Here is a 25,598-nt window from a genome sequence, read left to right on the forward strand (position 1 = left end):
TCCAATATATCAAAACACCAAGATCCTATAAAATGGAAACTATCTGGGGCATACAGGAGATACTGGGATGGAATCATTACTTAGCTTAACAATGGAAGACACACAGTTGTGCTAGGTTGGAGATTAGGGCCTGAATTCAACTCTTGTAATTCTAAAGTCTATGCAATTTCCTCACCATTTTAGGAGACAAAAACCCCTGAGGTACTATTTAAGTTCTTTGCATTCAAAAAGTATCAGAGATATTCTGCTTTGTTTAAATACCTAATAAATACACAGATTGAAACCCATTTGCTGGGCTTTAGGTAAAGTTTCACTTGTAAAAATTTTTTTTGCCACCAGCCATTAATGTTTTTGTTTGGCTATGATATAAATCTGTGCATTCTTTCTTCAAACTGTTAAAGCTCTCTCAAGTAAAGTATATTAGCTGAAAAGATAACGAACAAGGTTTCCAGTATACAAACTTTTCCTCCCAAAGCTATGTGCAAGTTCCATCAATCCAATTTTGATATATATATATGTAAAATAGAGAAACTGAGAATTTCAAAACAATTTCAGAAGCACAGGCAGTTCTACTTTTATAAGTTCTTATTATTTTAAGAAACTGAGTTAAAATCATACTAAGTTTCAGCTTAACACCATCATGTCCAAAAGTTAATTCAGGTGTTAGTCTGGTAATTTAAAAAATTAGTTTAATTGTTAAGTTTTGGTTTTGTTCCACAATATAAGTGATCTACAGAAGAACTTTCTATGCATTACTGGAAAAACAAGGTATGTGTCACCAAGCTCAAGAACTTATGTAGAGCTACTTACAACTGTCTCCTTCGCAGGAGGTGGCTTGCTCTGCTGACTGGGAATCAATACAAAGGTCAGAGTACCATGCATGTCAGCCTGAGGCGAAAAATAGAATCTTCATATACAGTATCAAAATATGGCTTAAGGTTAAGAATTTTAATAAATAACATATCTTAGAAAATGCTTCAAAAATTCCCACAGAAGGCAGTTCCTAATAGCACATCATCTACCCCTTAACTGGTTTAAAAGATATAGTACAGATACAGTAATTCAGTGGCAGTCTAGAAAGCCAAATGCTGATATTCAGATTTTAAGAACCTAGCATTCTTGATTGTACATAAACTATTTCTCTTTGAAATGGAGCAGCTGCAATACTGTCAAGTAGAGGGACTTAGGAGAAATGGAGAATAATATTCTCTTGTTGGTGTTTTTGAACAGAACCAGTGGATCTATGCTGGGAAGAAAAAATATAAAACATTATTATTCTTCTAAAATTGCTGTTAACATTAAAGCGTACAAAACACTGTCTAAAAAATTAACTAACACACTCAAATCCCATATCTGTAAAGTACTTAATATTAAATATTGCAATCACCTTACTAACAAAGTAGAACATAATAAATGTCCTGGCTTTAAAGAATTCTAATTTGTTTGCATACTCTTGCATACAGCGTGTGTCTGCACACATAGCAAATACCTAGATAAAATGCAAGTGCCAACCCATGACAAGGTCCACGTGTGTCTCACTTCCTATACATCATTCAATGAGCCGTAACACAAGTTTATGTTGCAAAAAACCCAAGTGTATGCATGTATCAAAAAATTCAGACCTAAGGCTTAAATAAAGTAACCATAACCGAGCATAACATGATTAGGCTGCAGGAAAGGAGAATCCTGTTTTCAGTCAGCATGCATAGTTCTACAAGGAATGCATAGAATTTCACAGTGATTGTGTGAATAGTCTTGCCTAAAGTCATGCACATTTTATTATCACTTGAGTAGCAAGTGGTGAGGCAAAACTAAGGAAAGTCATTTCCTTCTCCTGTGCTTATTTTGGGGGAACTGAAGCATTTTAAAACCTCACTTCCATATTACAAAATACGAAAGCCAACATACAAAGAATTAAAAATATTACTTTAAATTAATAATTTAAAAAATACATTTAAAAATGTGATGTTTTTAAAAAGAAAATTAAGCAAGTAATTTGCTCTTATGTTAGTGTGGTGTGGTTTTAAATCTTTTATTCTGTAACTCTAGGTTGCAGGAGCTGCTCAAGAGCAGAACAAGCTCTCTGCAGAGAACTAAACTGCCAGAGTTGAATTATCTGTCAAGCATCTACAAAACACTCTCTTCAGAAGCACAGGACTTAGCTAAATATGACTCTTAAAAAATACATTGGAGACAATTACAGAGCGTGAAGAATGTCAGGTATCTCCAATCCAAAAAACACATGGAGATTGAAGGCTTTCCAAATAATAAGAGCCTTTTAAATGGCTTAGAAAACCCCCCACATATTTCTGCTACTGCTTCCCTCCACTTGACTTCATTCCATGCATTAGCTGAAAAATTTTAACAGCAAATTTCAGAAAAAAAAAATCCAACTAAAGGTGGAAACTATCCATTAAAAACTACAGTCTGCAATAGTGCAACCTATAGCAGAAGGCAGGTATTTGTCTTGATTTTGACTTATCTATAGAGCATAGATCTACTAAGTAAAAAAAGATTTATTAAATATATTTCACATTTTTTCCCCCAAAGACCGTACTAAATAAGTGCTAGTGGGCATTTCCAATGTTTTGTATCAAAGTTATAAGTTAACCTGTAAAAAATTTGTAATTTTCATGTGTTTTCTCTTTGACAGAATGGTCTTGCCTGCTGTAATCAGACCAAAGATTCATAGTCAGGTTCCAGGCATCCTGTCTTGGACACTGATCAACAGCAGGTGCCAGGGAAAAGCATGAAAAAAGAACAATACTGGGCAAGAGAAAGTACTGGTAATTCCCAGATTTTGGCATTCTACCTCACAGGACCTTTGACAGAGAGAATACTTCTGCATTTACCGGTTCTTGCTGGATTTCTGGCCTGTTTTTCTGACTAGCTGCTTTTTGAACTGATGTATAATTTTGTTATGAATGGTAAAATTGTAACAAACAGAAAAATGTCTATGCTGGTAAATGGCTAGACAGAAGGGGGTTTATCAGGAGGGAAAGAGTAAAAAGTCTAGTCATGTAAAGGTCCTATGTGATAAAATTTCTGGTGGGTTAAGTCTAGCCAGCATAAGCACCCACCAGCTCCTCCCTCACTCCCCTTCCCCAGCAAGACAGTTTCATAAGTGAAGGGAGAAAACCCCAACCCAGCAAGTGATGCAAACACAATCACTCAACATCTGGTTTTTATTGCTCAGCATGATGTTATATGACATGATATATCACTGTGGTCAGTTGGGGTCAGCTGTCCCAGCTGTGTCCCCCTCCCAACCTCCTGCTCATCCCCAGCCTGCTTGCATGCGGGGGACAGAGGGAGAAACAGAGAAGGCCTTGACACTGTGCAGGCACTGTTCACCAATAGTTAAAACATTGGTGCATTATCAGCACTGTTTCAGTATAAAACCAACCTAAAACACAGCATCACACAAGCTGCTACGAAGAAAATTCACTCCATCCCAGACAGACACTACCACAATCACACAGCCACACATTTATTAATTGCAGACTCAACCAAAGATGAAAAATCATGGCTTTCCCCTCCACATATAAACACAAGCTATCAGAATGAAAATATTTTTAAACTAATGCAAAATAGGAGTACAAATGACAAGTAGAGCCAACAGGTTCCGTCTGTTGAAATTAGTATTTTTTTGCAGGGCAAACAAGAAGTGTACAACTCACCAACAAGTCAAAAACTTCATTAACATCTTTTCCACGAATTTCAATGCCATTAATCTCCAGAACTTCGTCCCCTTCGTGTAACAGCCCACTCTTCTCTGCAGCACTTCCTTTCACTATTCGACTAATGATCACAGAATCCATTTCATTGCGAACAGTAGCACCCTGTGTAGTAGCAACACATTCCAAATTTATTATATATGAAACTCAAAGCCACCAGTTTAATGTCTTTAAACTGCACTAAAGATTGAAGAATTAAATTGCTCCAACCATAAGAATAATTATTTTTTAAAAAACCATTTTCCTAAGGAAACATCCATTTGAAAGATGCAAAATAGAAAGCGGGAGATGCTAAAAAGAAAACCAAAAATAATACGTGGTTGGCACAAGGCCATAAGCTCCCCTGCAGCAAAACTTGGGACGATGACTTCTGTCAAGAAGCCCTGTCCAAACCCAAGTTGACAGAAGTTGTACAGGTTCAGCGGGATGGAAAATATTTTTTTCAAGAGTAGTGCAGCTACTGCTATATGAAGATACACACAAATTTATAATCTGTGAGACTATTTCTCATTTTGGAGGGAGGGAAGTGTTTCCAAGTTAAACACCACCTCTACTTTCAAATGCCAAAACTTTCATAGCAATCTCCAAAGGACAAAAAAGCTTCCTTCCTTTATATATAACTGAATGAGTATCAGTACTTACCAATGGAATGTCCCGAGCTTTTTCAATGCGAACTATTTTAACTGTCTCCCCTCCATAGATGCCAACATTTTCATAAATCTTCTCGTCTGTCACAGGCTCTGGTTGCATTTCTTGTTCTGCAACCTTATCGTGAGCCAGTAAGAGTGCCTAGTGTGAAACAAAATCAGCTCAGTTACAGATAATTTCTCACTTTATATGTATACAAAATAAGAGCTAAACGAACTCTCTTCTGAATTTGAATAGTCTTTGCAGGTTACAGAATACTGCACACTGACTCAAGCAATAAAATAAAGATCATTTATCACAGCTATGTAGCACCTACTGCTACATACTTTCCAAAACTTTCAGATTGGAAAAGAATAAAAAAGCAACTTCGAACACACAGCTGTGACTGTACTTGCAGCTTCTCCTTCCTAAAAACCCAGACACTTATTTACTATGTATGTGACTGAGGATAAAGGCATAAGAAGTTACTGCAGTGAAAACTACTCATGGATTTACATCACCACCACAGGACAAAATTTCCTTTATGTTCCCTAGGGTAAGCATGAAATGGCTGTCAAAGGAAAAAAAAACCATAGATAAGCAAAGCAGCTCACCTGTTGCCCTGACCCTACTGATCTACTGCTACATTGTTTATGTGCAAATTACTCTCTAATACATGTAGAATATAGCAAGGGCGGTGCACAATCACGCACTACACTCGATTAGGAATTTCCAATAGTTCCTGGAAATTGGAAACTTCTCATCCTAGAAAAATATTAAGAGATTTGCAGAGTTGTAAAATAAAATCCATCCTTGTCCAGTCAGCCCAAAACAACTGCAAGAAATAAGTTATACTGAAAACAACATCAAGAAATACATCCCATAGATGAGAAGTTCCATTTTGTTTTACCTGCATGTGAGGGGCACTCAGCAAAGCATTAAGCTCCTGCCCATCCTTATGGTGACTGGGTTTCAAAACACTCTGTACCTAAAAAGAAATCAAGTAGTAACACTATTAATCTCCACAGTGATTTATCAAGCCTCCTTCCCCTACTCAAGTGCAAACCCCTAGTTGCAATTATTCATTGTACTGAAAGTAAAGTATATCCACATAATTGTTACACTCACTGATCAAACTGAATCTGGTACACATTAGGAAAACATACAGTGACACCACAGGACTACTCCAGCATATCCTGCCTCAGTAATCATCTACCAAGTCTAAGCTGGTATCCCAGGCATCACACAGATCTACCAATACCAGAGACTGGCAATGAGCTCAGCTACCACAGAGATGCACACAAAAAATTTAAACTATGGAAAGGAACATGGTAGTGAAATCAGTCACAATGAAGTCTACTATGTGAATATGCTGGGTCTTTTAAAATTAACTAATTTCTCATTAACATGACTAGCCTGCCTTTTCCTCAAAAGGAGATGATTTATTTTCACCCAAACTATTGCCACCAACAGCAGGACTGAAGATCCGAAGACCGGTTTTGCAATGCATCCTGGAGCCCCTGCCTCAGCATACAAGGCAAAACTTCAAAAGGTCCCAGGAAATGGGGTTTCTTTGGCTGGTTCCAAAATAATTCACATTAATGCAAGGGCAGTTTTTGCTCAAGCAGCTTCAGCTGCCTGAAAAGGTTTGCCTTCTCATACAATTACCAAACATGCTTTGCCATCATCTCTTGCAAATATTAGAAAACCCTAGTATGTTTATGGAGGAAGTCAGGAACAGGGAAGACCCTCTTATCCAAAGGTGAGGCTGAAGAAGATACTTTCCACGGCCATTATCCTCTGGCCTAATCTGGCCAAAGGCACACAAGTCCAAAAGCACACAAGTCCAAAAGCACAAATGAATCCAGAGACATCATGAGTAAATTATACATAGAGCAGCACCTTTCAGTGGGATGGAAAACATTTGTTTTCAAGAGCTTTTACTCCTAAGGATGAGGTAATGTGACAGAACAGAGAATCAAGAAACCACCAGTTCCAAAGTGAAAATAACGAAGCTTTTTGTGTGATCTAACACTATCTAAATGCCTGAAGAGCCTGTATCTAGGAGCAATTATCTACAGAAATGCTAAGAACTCTCTTGGATGCTACTAGATGACTGCATTGAAAACAGTAAAGATACCTTTAAATTCTAGCATAAACGACTAAATGAACTGTTCCCATGGAGCAAGATCCTTACATTGCAAACCAAACACTGTCACATGGAACAAGATCCTGGGCTTAGCTATAAACCTGGCACAACCTCCAAAAGCCTTCCTTCTGACATCCGTAGAACATGCCTCATGGCAAACAAACTTGGTATAGCTTAGAAAAGAAAAACAAGAAGCCAGATTTAAATAACTTTTTTACTTATTTCTTTAAAACACTAAAGAACAGAAAGAATTCAGCTTCATATAGGCCCGACCTCAGTCATACCTCTGAAGTGGCCAGGAAGCTATTATCCCTAGCTTAGTCTGAATTTTGGGATGCCATACAGCAGACAGAACACTGTAAAAGCATATATTTCACTAACAAACTTTTCCTCTGTATTGAAAGAAGAGATTCTTCTAATACAAAATATTTTCTTATAGAGGTTTATTTAAGGTCTTTAACTTTCAAGGGACTTTCAGTTCCTTTCCTGAATAAGCTACAAGAAGTGTTAAATCCTTATATACCCAATCTTTACGACCCTTTTACAGAAAAACCTACTCAGAAAGCAACTTGGAAGTTCTGCAAGACAGACAACCTTCTGAATGCAAGGTCAGAGTGGGGGATTTGGCAGGGGAAAAGCAACCAACCAGGCCAAACAGTCATTTTGTGTGTGGTGAATATCCTTCAAGTTGAATTTCTGCTTTGACAAATTTCATTATTCAAAACTTTAATAGCTTCCCCCGCCCTTTAAATAAGCAAATAATAAACATTCTTCTCTTAAATGAAGCACTAGGAATGCTTCAGACTGCTATATATACCACTTATTACACCAGTACAGCTGCACACCAGATTCCCTTGTTACTCATGGTAATGAATCCCACAGATTTATCAGATGTAGAAATTTGAATATAGGCTGTCATTCCAGAAGTGACACACTGTGAATAGCATGGGCAATCCACATTAAATATGTGGCAATAATACTATTTCCTTAACTCTTCAGCCTAGTTTTTATTGTTAATTACGTTAACTTCAGTCCAAGCAGCCCCCCAAAAGCTATCAATTTGGTTTCATTAAACACACCACAATTTGGAGGCATATGCTGGAGTGATATTAAACATTCAGAATTTAACAGCACCTGTAAAATCTTGTTATTGCTTACTCTCAGGTGGGCAGGACTGTCAGAGGGAATATGTAATGCACATTGTAATGCACTAATACCAGAAGTTACAAGCTTCCAGTACGTCCTCTCAAGAGTACTGATCCAGTTTAATTGCCTGCACTTGAAGTCAACAGTAGCAAGCCTGAAACCATTAAGAAACATAGCCTATATAAATTGAGCCTATTAAGTATATTTAATATCAAGAACATACTTCAGGTATTTGATATGTGCTGTTACAGGCCAAAAATTACAAACTGTCTTAAATGCTGCATCAAATATTCTTACAAGGTCAAGATTCAGACCATGTTCCCATAATCCTTGCCCCCATCTTGGTCAAGTTTAAATGGATTTAAAATCAATTTAATTACACTTGATGTTTACTGGCTATTTTTACTTAAGACTTGGAGTATATTACATTACATGAAGATTAGCTCTCTAAAATAAATTTAAGCTTAAGAGCTTCATTCCACCTTTTAAATTCAATTAGAGTTTCTTTAAAAAAGAAAGGAAAAATCTTGAGTTGTTGGTGCCTGGTTATCAGAATCAGTGGAAAAATTTGACTGTACAAGTGTTCTACTAATTTTAAGAGTTTCTTAAAGAGGACTAGAAAGTAAAAATGTACCATTCCATTCATATATCGTTAGTGGTTAAAAAATCAAAATAAAAAACTTCACAACACACTGTTCATACACATTATGTTTTACAAAAGCAAATCATCAATTAAAGCATAAATGAAAACAATTGTTTGAATTAAGTTCAGTGTAGCAGATGGTAATTCCCCCCAAACACACTTCCAAAAGTGTACTTCAATTTAATATTAATTTTTAGTTTTTTATTCTCAAGGGAGGATGTTTCACGTTGCAACATGAAATTGTGTTGCAGACTATCTTTTCCTGTTAGAGCTACAGTAGCATGAGCTCTAGAACAGGTTCTCTTCCACACTGTAAAGCCTCAAACAAAACATGCCTGTAGCTTTAAATTAGGACATGCACTCTGAAACAGTTTCAGAGTTGTACACTGTCACTGATGACCTGTGCACTAAAATATGCACATTAGCATTACCCTCCATTTAAAATGAATGTTATGCACGCATCTGCTATTTTTCTTTCTTGTAATGTCTTGTGGCTTTTATCATCAAGATGTTATCAGTATCTTAAATCCAGGCTTTTGCAAGTGTCTTTTCAAAAACACCCTGAAGTAAGTAAATGAACTGCTTTCTGGGGGAGCTTCCCATACCTATGTTTAAGGATGGAAAAAGCAAAAGACACAACCAAAAGTCACAGTACAAGAAAAAACCTAGGCATGCAGTTAGACTCTTTGTCAGGGTAAAAAAAACAAAACCCAACTTTTCCTAAAGCAGAAGTAGTTTCCTCCTGTGCTGCTACCCTAACTAATACAGAAGCCTTTCCAAAAGGAATAAGGGAACTGAAAAACGAGCATAAGACCTTCTATTCAGGCAAGACGAGGAAGTACCAGAATGATGTGAATGGAGGCCTCAAGGTGTTCCTCTTGAGACACTTCTGTCAGTCACAGAAATGTTTGTCCTGAATTTCTGGCTCGATCATTTCAGGATGCTATTTAACATATTGCAAAATACAAGTCACTTCAATACACCAGGAGGTGAATCATGGAGAAACTAGATTACATCTGAAAATGGGGAGAGACATATGCAATTTTCAGGAATTTCAATGCTGGACAAGACAGGGATGGGAGATGAAGAATCAAATTGAGTGCAGGAATATGTTTGCTTTTACGTAATAGTCTCCTGGGTGATGACAAAATTCCATTGGTTTAAAAATTTTAGATGAAAAATTTTCTTTATGCTTAACATTCTTCATGGATTGCTAAGAGACACAAAACTGCCTTTGCACCACCTTCTGATTTTAGGATTTACCAAATCACCTGAAAAAAGAGAAGAATGTGTTGGGAAGGTGAGGGGTAGGGAAGATAGGGAGGAATATGAAAGTTTGAAAACAGACCTAGAGTTTTCCCAGGCATATTTTCTTCCCGGAAACGTCTATTAAGCAGCAAATAAGAAGACATCATATCCACAAAGGGGGAAAACCAGCTTTCTTAAGAGATAAATCTGTAACATCCTATATTATAAATGAAGAGTCATAAAATCTCTGGCTTGTAGCTGAATGAAATCTCAAACTAGGACTGTGTAAAAGTGGGTGTTTGGGGAAGTAGTTTACAAACAGAAGTTAACTAGAAAGGTTCCTTCAGGCTTGCAGACATCGAAGAAGCCTAGTGAGGATCCTATAGCAGCCTACAGGCTGATGAGTAAGCCAGAGGGAAGCTCGTATGTAAAATACTCCCAGCTGGTTCTGGCACAGTCTTAATAATGAACCTAAACAGGAAAATCCTGAGCTGCAGTTTAATCACCACACTCCTCCTTTAGATAACATTTAAATTATGTCTCTCCAGAATCAGTAATTTCTTCTGTAAAGGAACTTCAAGCTTGCTACAATGCTGTTTTCCTTGACTTACAAGGTTAAAGTCTAGAAAAACGAAGAAGAGTGGAAAGAGCTGTTGAAAAAAATGGCTTCAGGCAGAAAGAAAACCAGATACTTAAAAAAATCAACTTGCTGCCATACTGAAATTGGAGTGATGTGCCTTTGAGCAACCACAGAATGGATATACTGGCTCAGGTACTCCAACTGGTATACCTGTGCCAGTTTTGAACAGGTAAGTTTGGTTCACTGGGTGCTTCAGCACTTTAATGCTGGAGCATTTAACCAGCCTCTGGATCTGGCTTTACTGAACACTACAGCGCTATGCTTGCACTGATATCAGTATTCAAGCTAGCTAGTTCAAGGTTAACAAATGTATATAACCATATAAGGTGTAGCCACACTTCACTGCAATATATACATGCACCATGCCATGGAACAGTGAAGATGAAGTTATTGAGCAACCCCTCAGAGGGTCTTAACTGCATCCAGCCATATGTGGAAACTTATTCTGTTCCAGCAACTTTGTATATGATCATTTTTCTGTAAATTACTACTAATGCTTATAAAGCTATTGTATACAGTTATGACCCATCTGTATTCAAGTGAATAAGCCTCAAAGAAAGTAGTTAACCTGGCTGAAATTGTAAAAGTATGTCAGTTACAATCTGACTGAAAAGACTAAAGTTAAAAATCTTGCTCAAGTAAATTTCTAAAATTATACTCTAATCATTTCTAAAAGACATCAGGTCTTATAAAAGAGCTAGCAACTGTCAGACAAACCATCACAGCAGTAACTAAAACTTTGAAATTAAGTATTATGGGATCTGTTGCTCACTTTAAAGCAGAGTGCTTGTTTCCAGTGTGGTTGTATTTTCAGAGATGCCTCCCAATTTAAGACCCATGGTTCAACTCAAAGAAACAACAGAGAACTGTAATTCAACTCCTGAACACTTGGAATAAAGAACACTGAAGTTAAGAGTTAGATTTTCATAACCACTCCCTTTTCCCAGGTTTAAACATAGTACCTTTTCTGTTATATATCCATTCTAAAAAGGGAGTTCTTATCCCCAAAATATTTTTCCAGTTGCTGTTTGGAAATCCTGAAAGACCGGATACAACGATTGGTGACTATTATAATCCCTTTCAAATTCAACGCTCAGTAACTCAGACAAGCTTGACAAGTACATATTTCAACAACAACTATGATTATAGGTTTCAAATATATCAGAGATGTATACTGTACCTACCTCTTGTGCTAGTTCTTGTGCATTGGAGATGAGAGGATATGGAGGGCTGGCTTTGTTCATGTGCACTGTAACTGCATTGTGTATCTTAAATGCATTCTGAAAATCAGTATTTTGAACAAGCTGTAAAATGAGAGAGGTATCCTCTTGGCTCTGAGGGTCTACCAACATGTGCTGGATATGCTTAAGAGAAGTTAACAGTTCTTCCACTTCTAGGTAGGAAATAACAAAATACAAATAAGGTACAAGTTAACAAAAATCATAAGTAATGTTTATATATTCAGATTTTTTTGCTGTTTTTAATCAAAGATGTATGTAAATGTACTAGTTATCCATTATTCACTCTTTCATTAGCAGATATCTGAATCAAAGAAAAGGACCCCACATTGGTAAAAGGAGAAAAAAAAGCTGAAAACATTGTTTAAATTTAAAGTCCTATCGCAGAAACAGTTCTTTGAAAGAAATCACTGATACTTAAAAGATCCAATAATTGCAACTCATGTATAGCTAAATAGGAAAAGGTACTATTTTGCAATATGAAAATAACTCCTTTGCTAAACTAATGTTGATGCACTGGATATTCACTTATTTTGATGCATCTTTCCATGTATATCTGTCACATATGGCTGATGATATATCAACTAAATATTGCTTACTTACAGAATGAGTGTTCGATAAGTAAACTACACAACTTCTAAACATAAAACTATGCTCAGTCATAGCACGTTAAAACAAAAAGGTAAAGATTAAAATCATCTATGGTCAGAGTTCTGAAAGTCACCTGCACCAGAACTTCACACCTTTTAGCTCTGAGATCATGAGTTCTGCTTGCACCATAAAATATTTTAACATACTTTAATAATCAGTTTCTACATGTTTGCAGAATACTATACATGCACCACATTCTTGAGCTTCAGGAACTAATCGGATGCTTTAGGGGTGTTTTTCAAAGGCTGTCAATAAATTTACATATTTTTTTAACCAATCCAAATTTCTGCAAAGTGTGACTTCTCAAAGTACTTGAGAAACTAGCTAAAACAAGTAATATGAATCATACCTATAATGCATATAAACTCAGGCAAGAAATCCTCAAGCAGACCAAACAGTGGATGTTTTGAGCCTGAAATAACATATGCATTCTAACTCATTATCTTAAAAAAGATAATCTATTCAGCCACAAGAGGCTAGTCAGCTATCTTTTATTTTGATTAATTCAAGTAAGCTAGAATTTTGAATCCTGGTATTTTTAGAAAGTGAACAACAAAGAAAATCCTGAATTTTAAAACTGTCAGTTGATACTGAGGTCAGTCTCCCTTACTGGTATCAAAATACCAGCTTTGAGAATTATTTTTAAGATAACCTTCACTTACAGATTATGAGCTAATTAAATAACATTAAAGTAGGAAGGCGATCAAGACATCAGCTAATTTGCATTTTTACATGGAAAATCACAGTAGATACTGATCTCTAACATGGACTCATTCTGCCAAGAAGTTTCCTTTACCTATTTGTAAACCTCAGAATTCACCACTACACCAGGCACAATGCTAGACTCAAACTTGTTGAGCACAAGATTAAAATGATTGATAAATGGGCACATGAAAACCATAAAGCCTTAGAAAATACCCATTTCAAACAAGTTTAATGACTAACTTCGGACAAAGGATACCTACATATACAATTTCAATTCTGAGTTTGCAAGTCGGTATTCTTTATAATAAAGGAAACAAACAACACAGAGATAATACTAATGTACTTTACTATCTGCAGGGCAATAAAAAAATCAAAAACCCTCCAAAACCATTCCACACATACTGAAAACATCCTACCACCAAAGGTCAAGGGCTTCTTCCTGTAACCACCAAGGAAACAAAGGGCAATAGGACAAAAGCTGCACAGAAAGCGTGGATACCGGCTGTGCAGGATATTTCACAGGTAAAATTCAGCACAGCTCACAAGGCTAATTAAGGCAGCCAGTGTCTCACTAGGAAACCGTATACGCAATATACTGCCTATCACACAGGGGGAAATGTCATTTGGAAAGGAGACTAAAGAACACTCCACAATCAAGAATATTTACTAAAAAGGACATTTCTGGCTGGCGAACATCTTGCCTAGTGGAGTATGCAGACTACCAAAGCATCTCAGCAACTGAATCTCCCAAGTCGGAGGAAGGGCACTATTTTCAAGCGTTCACTTAAAAAAAGACGCCGTGTAAAACAGTCAGATGTTATTGTAAAGTTCCTACTAATACGTGCTCAGTTAAAAATACACCAACCCAAAATTCTGCTATTTATTACCATTACTGGGTTAAAAAAAAAAAAAACAAACAACACAAACCCAAGCAAAACCAGTGAGGCATTAGAGGGGAACCTAACTTCTAACTCTTTCTATACATAAATTTTTTTTTTTTTCAATTATTTCTCATTTGTCTACCCCCCATTATATATCTGAGAATTCAAATACATACATATGTACACACACAATACTAATACATATTCTATATAAGATATAAATACAGAAAGACAGACATCTTATTCTGTATCTATAATAAAGACATCCTGTTCCCAGATGACTCAACATGTTCTCTTTTCAGCACTTCACTAGTTTCTTGTGTGTTGCCCTTTTTTACAAACTACCACTCTCCTCCCTGTATAATTTCTTTCTACACTGGATCTTCATCCGTGCTGGATGCAAAAGCCCTATGCCAAATGCTTTCCCCCAGCATGAAACAGCAAACAAATACCTCCCTCATCATTATTCTAAAAGAAAAGTAATGCATGAAAGGAGTGAAATGAAATATTCCTCAAAAGCTAGCAATCCATTTCTTAGTCGCTTGCTTAATAAAAAACCATACACATGAAACCACATACAATTCTGCCTTTACGCATGCCCAACAGTCTCTAGGTTCTTGTTTCTGAATTTTAAATCAGAGATTAGATTTCAGTGCATGGGGTTTTTTTGTTTGCTTTTGCTCTTTTTTTTAAAAAAAAGCCAGGTAATGAGACTTCATCTCTAGACATTTCCTATTGAAAGGCTTGTCTTGAGGTAAAGAAAGTTCAGTAGAAGACAAACATCTGCATTTACTCACAGAAAAATGACAGGGTTCTTTTGCAGAACAAGTCCGTTTTTTAAAATCGCAGATCAATTAGCAGTCGGCTATTTTTGAAAGTCGTCTTTTACAAGAAGCGTTGCAGCCTTTTTTCCCATTAGGCTATGAAATGGCTGGAACGCGTCTGAGCACTGTGTGATATATGCATTAATCAAGAGACTGCCAGGGCAAAAGTATGCAACTGCAGGGGAGGACCTGTGGTCACAGCTTAACAAGTTAGATCAGAAAAAGAAGAAAATAGTTGCTGTGTATCACCTTGAACAAAAAGTAATGAACAGCAAACTTAAGAAGATATAATTGGCTTTATTACATGTCAGCACCAATATCTTCATTCCCAAGCTTTTTTATAGATGTTTAGAGTACTGTATGTGCTGGTACTAGCACTCTAATGCTCCATGTATTACTGGAATCACAGGGTTAAGAAAAGTATTGTTTTATCCAAAACCATTTCTGAAAGTTTATACATATTTATAAATAAGTTTTGCCCAAGGCATAAAAAGAAAATACAGTCAGCTCCTCCCCTAAAAAAAAACCCAAAACATTCACTGTAGCCACAGAAGATTTACTTACAAGAAATGTCAGTTACTCATTTAACTAAATTAACTAAATTAGCTGAATGAACTGTTGCAAACAAAAAAAAAAAATTCTGCATTTCATAGAAGTATATTGCTGTGAAAAAGCCAGTTAAATACTTATATGCCCATGTTCTAGGCGTGCAGAAAGTTATTTCCATTAAGACAGCTGTCTAAATCATACACTGTTTTGATAATAAACATGCCCTTTAAAATAATTTTGATTATGTGTCCCCTTATTTTTATAAATAAAATCCAATTTGTTTAATCTAGTCCACTTTTAAGATGAAAAGATTAAAGACTGGGCAAAGATCTGCCAAATTAGACACTGGAACTAATGAAACATTTTCAAAACTAAAAGTACAGACAATCAGTCAATACTCTTTCAGCAGAGGCTCTATGGATTAACACATCAAAAAAAAACCCAAACAAAAAACCAACCAAACAAAAAAAGCCCCACAAAAAAGCAAAACTAAAATCATTATTCTAGAAGACTGAATAAGGGTAGTTTAACATCTCTGTAATTCACTAGCACCTGCCCAGTTTTATTTGGGGTTCTCCTAACAAAGCTTAGTTATTTGTGAAAATGACTAAGCACTCTCACCTGGGCAGCAAAAGTAGAAAGATGGAAAGAGTCAGGAGCAGTGTAGATCAGAAATTCAGTATATTCGAGCAGAAACAGCAAGAAATGTCACATACTAGCAGGCCTCTTTTTGAGCAAAGTAATGGGCTAGCAAGTTTCTTGGAGACCAAAAAGTTGTATATGTAAATTTTTAAAAAATCTGGCCTCTCCAATTCAGGTATTCACTAAAAACCCAAAAGTATTAATGGTAATGGACTCAAATCCTCCCTGTGAAGCCATAACTGAGTGTGTGTGTGTGTGTATATATATTCATAAGGCACCATCCTTAGCCCTGAGACTAATCAGGAACAGACAGTTTTCAGAAATAAAAAAAAAAATGCTTCTTTTGAAATTCAGCAGAAGTGTCAGATGTTAGAATGATTAATCCAGAAACTGGAAAAAGGACACGCTTAGTAGTGGAGGAAAATTCTGGAAAAGGCCAAGTTACTGCAAGCACTCTGTTAACTTCAAAGTTATGAGTCAATTTCTGACAGCACTATGACTGGTCAGTCATAGACTAGACAGGTTGAGAGATCATAGCATTTCATTTAGAACACTTTTTTTTAAGTTTGCAACAACTCAACATCACAGTTGAGTGTAACCAAAAGCACCACTCTTAGCAGGAGTGCTAAACTATTACAAATCATCTCTTCTTACATTTTAAGTCTACCTGATCCAAATTGTTGTTTAATTCTGTCTGGCAAGGAAATAACAGCAGTATGTTTGTATGCCTGTCAATATTATGTCATGACTTCTCTGACTGAAATAGATGCCTATGAAGCCCTAGTTCAGCTCCCTGGTGCTCGTATGGAGATCATGATTTAGTCTAATAAAATCTCCTAAATCTCCTTGCCTTTCTAGCTCAAAGGACATACCATATTTACTCATCAAGCTACTCAATACTTCTGCTCTATGCACATGCTTTTAAGTAGAGACAGACATCATTAATTTTCTGATTTTCATGGTATCCAAAGACTGAGAGGAATAGCTTTAGTTAAATCATGTAATTTACAGAAATATGCTGACAGCAGAACAATGGCAAGACCCAAGCTTCAATTACAAAAGTGAAGAGGAGTTTGACCTTGTGGACAAAATTATGTAGTAATTTTCCTTTAAAATGCATCTCATACCATATACTGCTATCTCCTAATTTACCTCTTTCCACATACACACCTCTACATTCTTGTCTCCAGCGTTCGGTGTTTTTCCTCTTACATCAAGTATTCACACAGTCCTAGCTTCCATTCACACCAATTTCCCCTCTTCTTGCTGAGTGAAACCTAGTTTCCTCCTTCCAGCTTGTCAAAGACAGTATTTGTGAAAATCTCCAGGCTTCTCCCACAGCCTGTACCCATTTTATCCCCACACAGAGATTTTCAGAATAGTCTTTTGTAATCACAGTAATTTCTCCACCATTGTCTCTCCTGTTCAAACAGCTTCAGTTTATCCCAGCCCCTTCCTGGTTCTGAAGCTTATAAGACCCTTACTCTCTACTCATTCATCTCTTTCCTACCAGCTTCCATGCTGAGCTTCTTTGCCCATTGGTTTCCACCTAACCCTCCCTCCAAGTTCCCAGCATCTCTGGCATGAAGCCTCAAGATTTCTCATTCCAAGTCACACGCTTTCCTCCCTTCTGTAGCTCCAATTTCCAAGTCCTCCTGTAGTCAGTCTTCAGAGCTTTTAGCCACTGTGGCCAAGCAAGTCCCAACAGAAGTCACTTCTAGTGTTTGGTGGCAACCTTTGCATCTTCTGCTGTGTGTTCCCTCTAAGAAGAGAATTTCACAATCAAATATCTAACACTTCATAAAGTTAAGTACAGAATCTGCTTCTTACAAAGAGATCTCTTGGACAGAAGCTGACACACCCCGCACTAAAACAAGGTACACCTGCCTTGTTCGTAACTGACCCTGCTTTCAGTCAGAGGTTGGACAGGATGACTTCCTGACTTCAACCTAAATTTTCCTAAAAAGGGATTTGTACAATAAGGATTACTAGAGGTTATGGAATAGAGCCATGTCTTTAGCAGAAATGCTGCTCGGGCACACAAATAAAGATGAAACAAAAAAAAATTAGCTATTTGATAGCTATTTGCCACTCTGTGTTCTCAACTACCAGCCAGTAAGAAAGAACAGCAAGAATCTTTAGTGCAGCCCAAAAAAAGGGCACCTTTTTAAAGCAGTCTGGATCTCAGAATAGGTATAGATTTGGAAATCTGAACTGGACTCCTACAAATTCCCAGTGCCTCTTTTTCACTCTGGTGACATACCATATTTTAGATAGATATTTATGTTTGAGGAAGAAAGGTTAGAAACTTTCTACACAAGCACAGTTAAAGCAGTAACAGCTACGAAATGAACAATTTCAGAATCTGTTTCTTCAAAAATTACTGACATTACTTCTTCGTCAAGCAGATTTTCACTATCAACACAATACTTAAAAAAAGCAAATTATATTAAGTGAGAATTGATAATGCAAGACAGCCAGAATAAGAAGAAACCACAGCATGCTTCTCTAAAATATTTAAAACTCTTGTGTTTTGATTTTAAATTACAGTAAGTGTTTATTCATTGCTTATTCTGGTCTGTGCTTCATCAAACATTATAAACTTGGGTATTAAGTAATGGTTTTCCCCTGCCTAAAGAGGATAGAGACATCCACTAAATTCATTAGTTATCTACAATGTATTTAACTGTTCCCCAACGGGATCAGTTCTGAAAAGCCACTTGCTGAGGCACATAGCCTAATACTTGACTAAATAAATCTGCAAATGACCACAAATCCAAAGGACCAGAAGACTTTACATCTCTACAGGAAGAATTAGCTAAATTAGATTTTCAGTGGCCTAAAAGAACATTAATATCAACTAAATATTTTCTCCATTAGCTCATTCATTGAATTTTACCTACCTACTGTCTTCACAGTATAATGAGGACTCTCCAAAACAATTCCTTCTTCTGTGTCAAATATTGGATTATCTATTCCAGTTTTAGGAGGAATTTGTGCTAGTTTCTTTAGTCTCATGGAAGCAGTAAGGTCCAGTTCTTGTTTCTTTCCCTCCTCTTCCCTTCTGCGCCTTATATCCTCCTGCTGCTGACGGATTCGCTCAAGTTGAGCACTCCGCCGCATGGGTGTCATCCTGGAGCCCAAATCCCCTGGGCAGTCAACAGCCATTTCTCTGTGCTTCTGAGATTCCTCAGGAGATGCAAGATCCACATTTTTTGCCTCACTGTCAGAATCTTCTGCAATATGTCCATTCATATGAGAAGTTGTCATGATTATTTGTAATTATGCTTATTCTCTTCAAACAGAAATGCTGCTATTTGGCCAGTTTTCATTACGATGTTGTGTGAAATCCATTATGACTTCAAAAACATTCTCCTTCCCTCACAAGATAGCTGAGGAAACATCCAGGAAGAAAATCTGATGAAAGATATTAAAAATAAAAAGTTAGTGAATAACTGCATTAATAAGAAAGCGCCTAAGGCAGTTCTCCTGGTCCCAAGGCATCAGAACAATGGAACTTTTCCTCCACATTTACACAGTGCTTCTTCCCCTACTAAGGACTACAGAACCCTCGCTGATCTGTTTCACACATTTTAGTAAAGTTCATGGGCCGATGTTAGAAAAAGAAGTACTGTTCAAACTAATGCTGAAGCCTCTTACATTTCCTGGTCAAAGCAGCGGAGATTCTGCACTTAGCACACACAACTGCAAATGGGCAGTTTTCTGAAAGTTCGCACTCAGTTTTACTTTATCCTTTCATTCTTAAGAATTCCAACACAAACCATGCTTATGATCCTACAAACACTAAATATGAATAACTTGTTATAAACAACATGTTCACAAGAAGTTTAGTAAGTTAAACACAAATAAAGATATTGGCATTTGTTGTTCATAAAATTGAGGCATTTATGTAAACATTGCTTTCCAGGTTCAGAGAAGACAGGTCTGGCAGAGTTCTTCCAAAAGATACTATATAAAGCAGACTGAAGCTGCACTCACACAATTCCAAGTAGGGATAAAGTCCTAGGATAAGGGTTGGACAATTCTGATTAGCAGCTACTCTTAATACTTCCTATAGGTATGCATTAAAGCAGAAAGGATTAAATACAAGAGTGAAAATCCTCGGAGGTACAGATTTGACAGAGAATAATAATTAACTTCCACAGTCAAGCAGTGACATTCCACTATACTCATTACACCTTAATCTGCTTTCTCGCTCCTGATGACTCAGGACAAAGAACTTAAGTGTCCTGATTAACAAAAAAAAAACCCCAGACCACACTAAGCTCTTAACAATGTGTTTTATACCACATTGCCATTCTGTATCACAAGGCCAATGACATGTTATCTTCAATGTGTCCAATTAAAAGGTCATAAAATTAACAAGTAGTTGTGTACAGTATTACCTATACGCTTAATTTTTCAAGTTCCTTTTTATTATTTTTTTTTTAACTTACTGAAAGGACATACTAAAAATATCTCAAAGTTTTATTACACACTGGAAGCACCAAGACAAAATAATCCCAAACCCAACCAACTTTCTTAAATCAAATATTTGTGTTTGGAGGAGGAAGGGAAAGATGCTTATGTTGTAATTAAGTTGAAAATTAAATATCAATAGTACTGTTTTGGAGGGGCAGCAGTAGAAACTCCTACACAAATTTCTGCCAGCTTGCAATTCTAAGTAAGTACAGCTTTTCATTTTCATAAGGAGTAGTGTACTGCTATACACAGCAACACCAAAACAGTTTTATTTAGTTTTCCCCTGTCTAGCCACTACTACCAGTTATTACTAAGGTCTTCCAAGAAGTAAACATTAAAGCATTTCTACAGTACTAAAAATTTTTTGCCTTTAAAAGATACTTAATTGCACTGCACTGATATATAAAAATTATTTCAATGTTCAACATTCCCACATTCAGAAAAAATTCAAGCAACAAAATAAGCCCAAAAGCTGCCCAGTATTGGGGCTAGCACTGCAAGTACTGCACAATTATTTGGTGCCTGTAAAACTTTCAGTTAGTGCCCAACTTAAAAAGAACAGCTTTTCAAAGAATAGTCACAAAGTTAGCATTCAGACAGGGTTATATAAAGCACCATATCAAAAAACAGTCTCTGAAATTCAGAGAAAGGCAGATAATTTAGCAAAACGATCCCCAGAAAGACACATTTCCCCTTTTGTAAAGGCAACTTCACTGTACGGAAATACCAGTTTCATTGGGAAAATCTCATTGGGTACAATAAAATTGCAAAGAGCACTAATTTAACTGTGGGTGGGAGATAATTCAGATTCTCTTTCATCCACATTGTACTGCCCGTAGCTTGTCTGAAGACTGAGCCTTTTGAAAGTTACATTCATCTTTTTTCAACTCTGACAAGCTGAAAGAAAACCGGCATTCCTCAGTCCCTATGGTACAACTAACAAGCACTGAAACAATTTGAGGGAATGAATAATATCCATTTACTCAGCACTAAAAAAAAAGTCAAAACCACTATCTGACGATATGCAAGAAGTAAAACACAACTTTAAAGATCCCACCCTAACACATAATCACGTGCAGGCAAAATAATGTCACACTAAACCTACACATCAGTACATGAAAGTGATGGCCAATATTTAATAACTGATCAAAAATATTTAAGGTGGGATTAGCTACATTTCCTCCCTCAAAATTTAAAAGTACTAGCTACTTAAGACAAAGAGTATCTTTAAAGGTTAAGTCAGAAAAAGGGCACAACAAAAACTCATGCATCTGTGTATAGAATGAAAAGATTTAAATCTCTTTAGTTTAGTAATCAGCACTGAAGACCAGTGAAACAAAAGCATATTCCAAGGCAAATATTAGTAATAGGCAACCACTAATAACACTGCTTACATTTTCAGTATAAGCTCCATGCAAGATGCAACGGGCATATAAATTCGTGGAACAGAGTAACCGAGACATTTAAGTGGCCTGTGATAATAGCTGCTTACCTTCAGTATTTAAGATCCAATTTAAGTCAGTTAAGAAAGAAGTTACAGAACATTAGAGTTCTCCTGCAGCCATGCTTTAACAGCAATCTTCAGAAAACTGGGATCAGAATTGAAGAGAGTTTTAGGAGAATTTTAAATAGAAAATATTTTTCATATCGCAGAAAGTTAGATGTGCCTCGAGCAAGCAATAAACAAACAGTGCAGGCAAAGTCATTCTGTTCAGATAATACAAAAGATTATATGAAATATCACTTAGGCAGCCTAAAATTTAATGTTACTGAAATATCAAACCAACTCCACAAAAGCTGACCCCCCAGATATAAGTAGCTGGTATCCATAAAAGCATAGGCATGCTGCAAGACTGGAATGCTGGAACAACTTCCTGTAATCAAATAACTCCTGATAACAGGTGACCCCTTCCAAACCTAAGCCCACAGTTCTTTCTGCTGTCTCAAGTCTGCTTCAGACATCACAAATCCTCATCTCCAGCAGTTTTGGGAAAATGCTACTGCCCTGATGCAACAAATGAAATAAGCACATAAGGAAAAATATTCAGATCAGCTCTGAAATTCTCCTCTACAACAGCCCTAAGGAATTTAAAATGTAAAATATGACACTGATAAAACGTTAACTCAGTCCTCAAATTAAGGTGTGGTGTAGCTGAGATTAAAGTAAGATTCAGCTTGAGGCAGGCACCAGGAACAGAAAATTTTATTCTAACCAATAAGCATGGTATCAAAAGTGATGCATAATTTCAGAAACAGTTTTTGTGACTTCTCTTTCTGAAGGTTTCTTTTGCAATTTTAAAAATCTCAAGATAAGAACATTAAGGGAAGGTTGTTATACCAAGTCTGTTCTCTGTGAGTTGTGGATCACCCAATAAACCAGCTTTTCAGCCCAAGAGGAGGTTATTTTGTTACATTAATTCTTATGCTAAGGAGGAAAATTTACAGACATACTCAACAATACTGATTGTTGTTACATAATATATAAAATATATAGAATAATAGTTGGAATTAACAGAATTCTTTTCCACATCAGAACTTGATATTAGCAGTTTTTATACTCCTCAGGTATGTAAAAATCTCTCTGCATTACACATAGTTCGGTTGCTCAAAGTTTAATAGGGTTAAATTGTGGTTTTGACTGCTTTCCTTTGAACTGCCGATATCTAACAGGGGAACCTTAGCGTTTCCACATGACATATAGATCTTTCCAAATAAAGCAGATCTATGACTGTTTTCTGTCCAACTTCACATCGGAAGTCTTACCAATACGGTCCTGGAGAACACATCTCTCTTCTTCACAGATTACTTTTAGTATTCAAATTTTTGTCCTGCAGAGGACAGTTTGTATGAACTGCTAACCTAAGTACAGCTATTGAGAAAGAGCATTTCAGTAACTCCGATCACCATCGGGCATCACACAACAATTTCGCTGTAAAGTAATTATGAACAGTAAACAGACCGTATTTTTGGTACAAGTTCAAAACAGCAAAATTAAAGGAAAAAACGTAACTACTGTCTTGCTAACTATACCTACTATTCTTAAAAATACTGTATTTTCACAAGTCACACATCATTTTTCATACTGACATACTGACTCCTAACAATGAGAGGCTTCTAACATCTCTTTAACCACCCTGAATACACTAAGCAAAGCAGAGACCCCAGAAGCTCTGTCAAAGAATAAACATACATAAATACAATCATCTTGGTGTGCAAGACAGATGGTAGTATAAAATACATACTGACAGGGACAGAAACAGAAGTTCTGTAAGGTGGTTTACGTTTTCACTTGCTTCTTGGGGACTGTGGCTGGTGTCCACAGCAATCCCAATTGCTTTAACAACCAAATTCTGTACAGTGAAATTGATTTTTTTTTACTTCAGCAACTTCCAAAGGGAAAAAAATGACATTTTCTAGAGGCTGAGGTTTTGTGTTACATTTCAGTGGTGTTTAAAAGTCTTTCTATGCTAGAAGTATAATCATACTTGATAGTTCCTTTTTAAAAATTCATTAAATCTGCAAATTCTGGGTGACTGCAAAGGAGTTCAGTGCTCACCTCCAACTCAATTTCATTAGTTTTGGAACAGTTCAGAGTATAAAAGCCCAATCTACATCTGTAATTATAAACAAAATACACGTATTTCGTATCAGGCACAGTGCAAAGGATTTATCATCAGCTGAAAGCAATATGCTATGGCAGACACGGTATATTAAAATATTAATTAAAAGCAATTGGAAGAGGAATTCTAGGTTGCTGAAATGAATTAAAAGTTAGATTAAAATCTCATACAAGATGCTTCCTGATATCTGAATTACTGACAAAATATGTGCATAAAACTACGCTAGAAATCTCTATCATGTATCATTACTGGCTCACATAATGGTGGGTCTTCTGGTATTTTTACTCAGCACTTCATATTTCTAAGCAAGCAAAACCTAAGTAATCAAAATTGCAAAATAACAAACTAAAACACTTTAGTAATTCCACAAATGGAAGCTCAGTATAGGAAAAAAGACTCCCGGCTTTCCCTGAATCATCTCCCAAACATAATTTAGTTCTTCCACAGTATTTCAGTGAACCTGCAAGATTCACTGGAAGAGATGTGGAAGGCAATTACTAACAGAAAACACAACACTAACCATGCTGCACAGCATAAAATTAATCACTACTTGATGAGAGTTAAAGATTGGCATTTATGGTAGAAAATACCTCACAAGTATCTCTTACGGTGCTTAAGAGTACATGAAATACCTCGTACAGACTGGAGTGGCTTGAAGGTTTTCCAAAGTAGAAGTTACAGACCCTATGACAGCTTATTACTCTTTTTCTTAATTTTAAAAACTCTAATAGGAAAAAAGTTATCTTTACACTAGCTTTGCAACACATTCAGGATTGTGACATCTGGTATGGGTTGTTTGGTTTTTTTAGTCTACAATATTTGACACTATTCCTCTAATTAGATGCTTTAGCGTAGTCTTGGTATTGGACGAAAACTCTTTAACAACCAGTTGACACTTATTTCTAATAATTTCCAAACAGAGTTCATTATAAAATCTGTCAAGCACAGTAACTCAGTTCAACACATGTATTTCAAAGGGCTTTCAGACATGCCAAGAGGTTTTAACATTCCACACTCACCTAAGTGTGCAAGATGTGGATCAACAGCAAAAAGGGCTAAACAAACCATCAAAAGTAAAGTAATTTTCATTGTTAGTGCTTTCTAAGTTACATTTGTACAAGAGGAATATGTTAATATGTTAACTTGCACCTTAAATCACAGAGAAACCGATGAAACTGAAAATTCAGATGCTAAGGCTAGATTCCAGTTTTATAAATTGTATAAACAAATTGCTCAACATGCTAACATGGGGAATTGTAAGCACACCTTTGAATTGCATTGGTATTACACTTAAGAACTATTTAAGTCTATTTAAGACACCTTTAATTTTATAAGGCTTGTTTATCTGTTGATGCAGTGGCAACAATCGAGAAGTCACAGCTCAAGAACTGGCCAGTCTACACTATCAACTTCAAAAGATACTGGGCTACTGCCTACACAATCGATACGAACAAAGTGTTTTCCTTTAAAAACATGGACCAATAAGAGTATATCATGTCAATCAACAGCTACATCACTCGGACCTCTCTTCAGCAACTGCACCTTTGCAGTAAAATACATGCAAGATACCTTTGCAATTTTTGTGCACAAACTATATGAAAGTATGACACAGAGTATATATCATAATTTGATCATGTATTTGCACCTGACAAACTAGAGAGTGGTTTTTAACCTGTTTCACTATAGAAGCATAAACTGTTTTCTAAGGTACGTCCAAAGATTGTTTTACATAAGTATTCGGTGTAATAAAACACTCTTACTGTGACAATCACTGTTCTAACTTTTAGTCAGGTCAGACTACTAGATATATTTCTAA

At 36.4% G+C, this 25,598-nt stretch overlaps 1 protein-coding gene across 2 annotated transcripts in view; it reads right to left on the reverse strand.

The window, feature by feature from the left end:
- The window catches only part of PALS1 (protein associated with LIN7 1, MAGUK p55 family member), a 62,382-nt gene that overhangs the window by 11,490 nt on the left and 25,294 nt on the right, over positions 1-25,598 (reverse strand). Inside the window, exons 1-7 of one of the 2 annotated variants that reach the window (XM_064460077.1) lie at positions 21,655-21,743; positions 18,584-19,097; positions 11,375-11,583; positions 5,275-5,352; positions 4,380-4,526; positions 3,681-3,842; positions 811-888 (exon numbers count right to left, since the gene is read on the reverse strand). In XM_064460077.1, coding sequence (XP_064316147.1) covers positions 811-888; positions 3,681-3,842; positions 4,380-4,526; positions 5,275-5,352; positions 11,375-11,583; positions 18,584-18,950 — 1,041 coding nt within the window. In that variant the 5' untranslated portion in view covers positions 18,951-19,097; positions 21,655-21,743. Of the gene's footprint in view, positions 1-810; positions 889-3,680; positions 3,843-4,379; positions 4,527-5,274; positions 5,353-11,374; positions 11,584-18,583; positions 19,098-21,654; positions 21,744-25,598 lie in introns of those variants that run through there. The other variant, XM_064460075.1, reaches the window with a different exon arrangement.

Source organism: Phalacrocorax carbo, chromosome 9 (genome assembly GCF_963921805.1).
Source record: "Phalacrocorax carbo chromosome 9, bPhaCar2.1, whole genome shotgun sequence".
In the NCBI taxonomy this organism is placed as follows: Eukaryota; Metazoa; Chordata; class Aves; order Suliformes; family Phalacrocoracidae; genus Phalacrocorax; species Phalacrocorax carbo.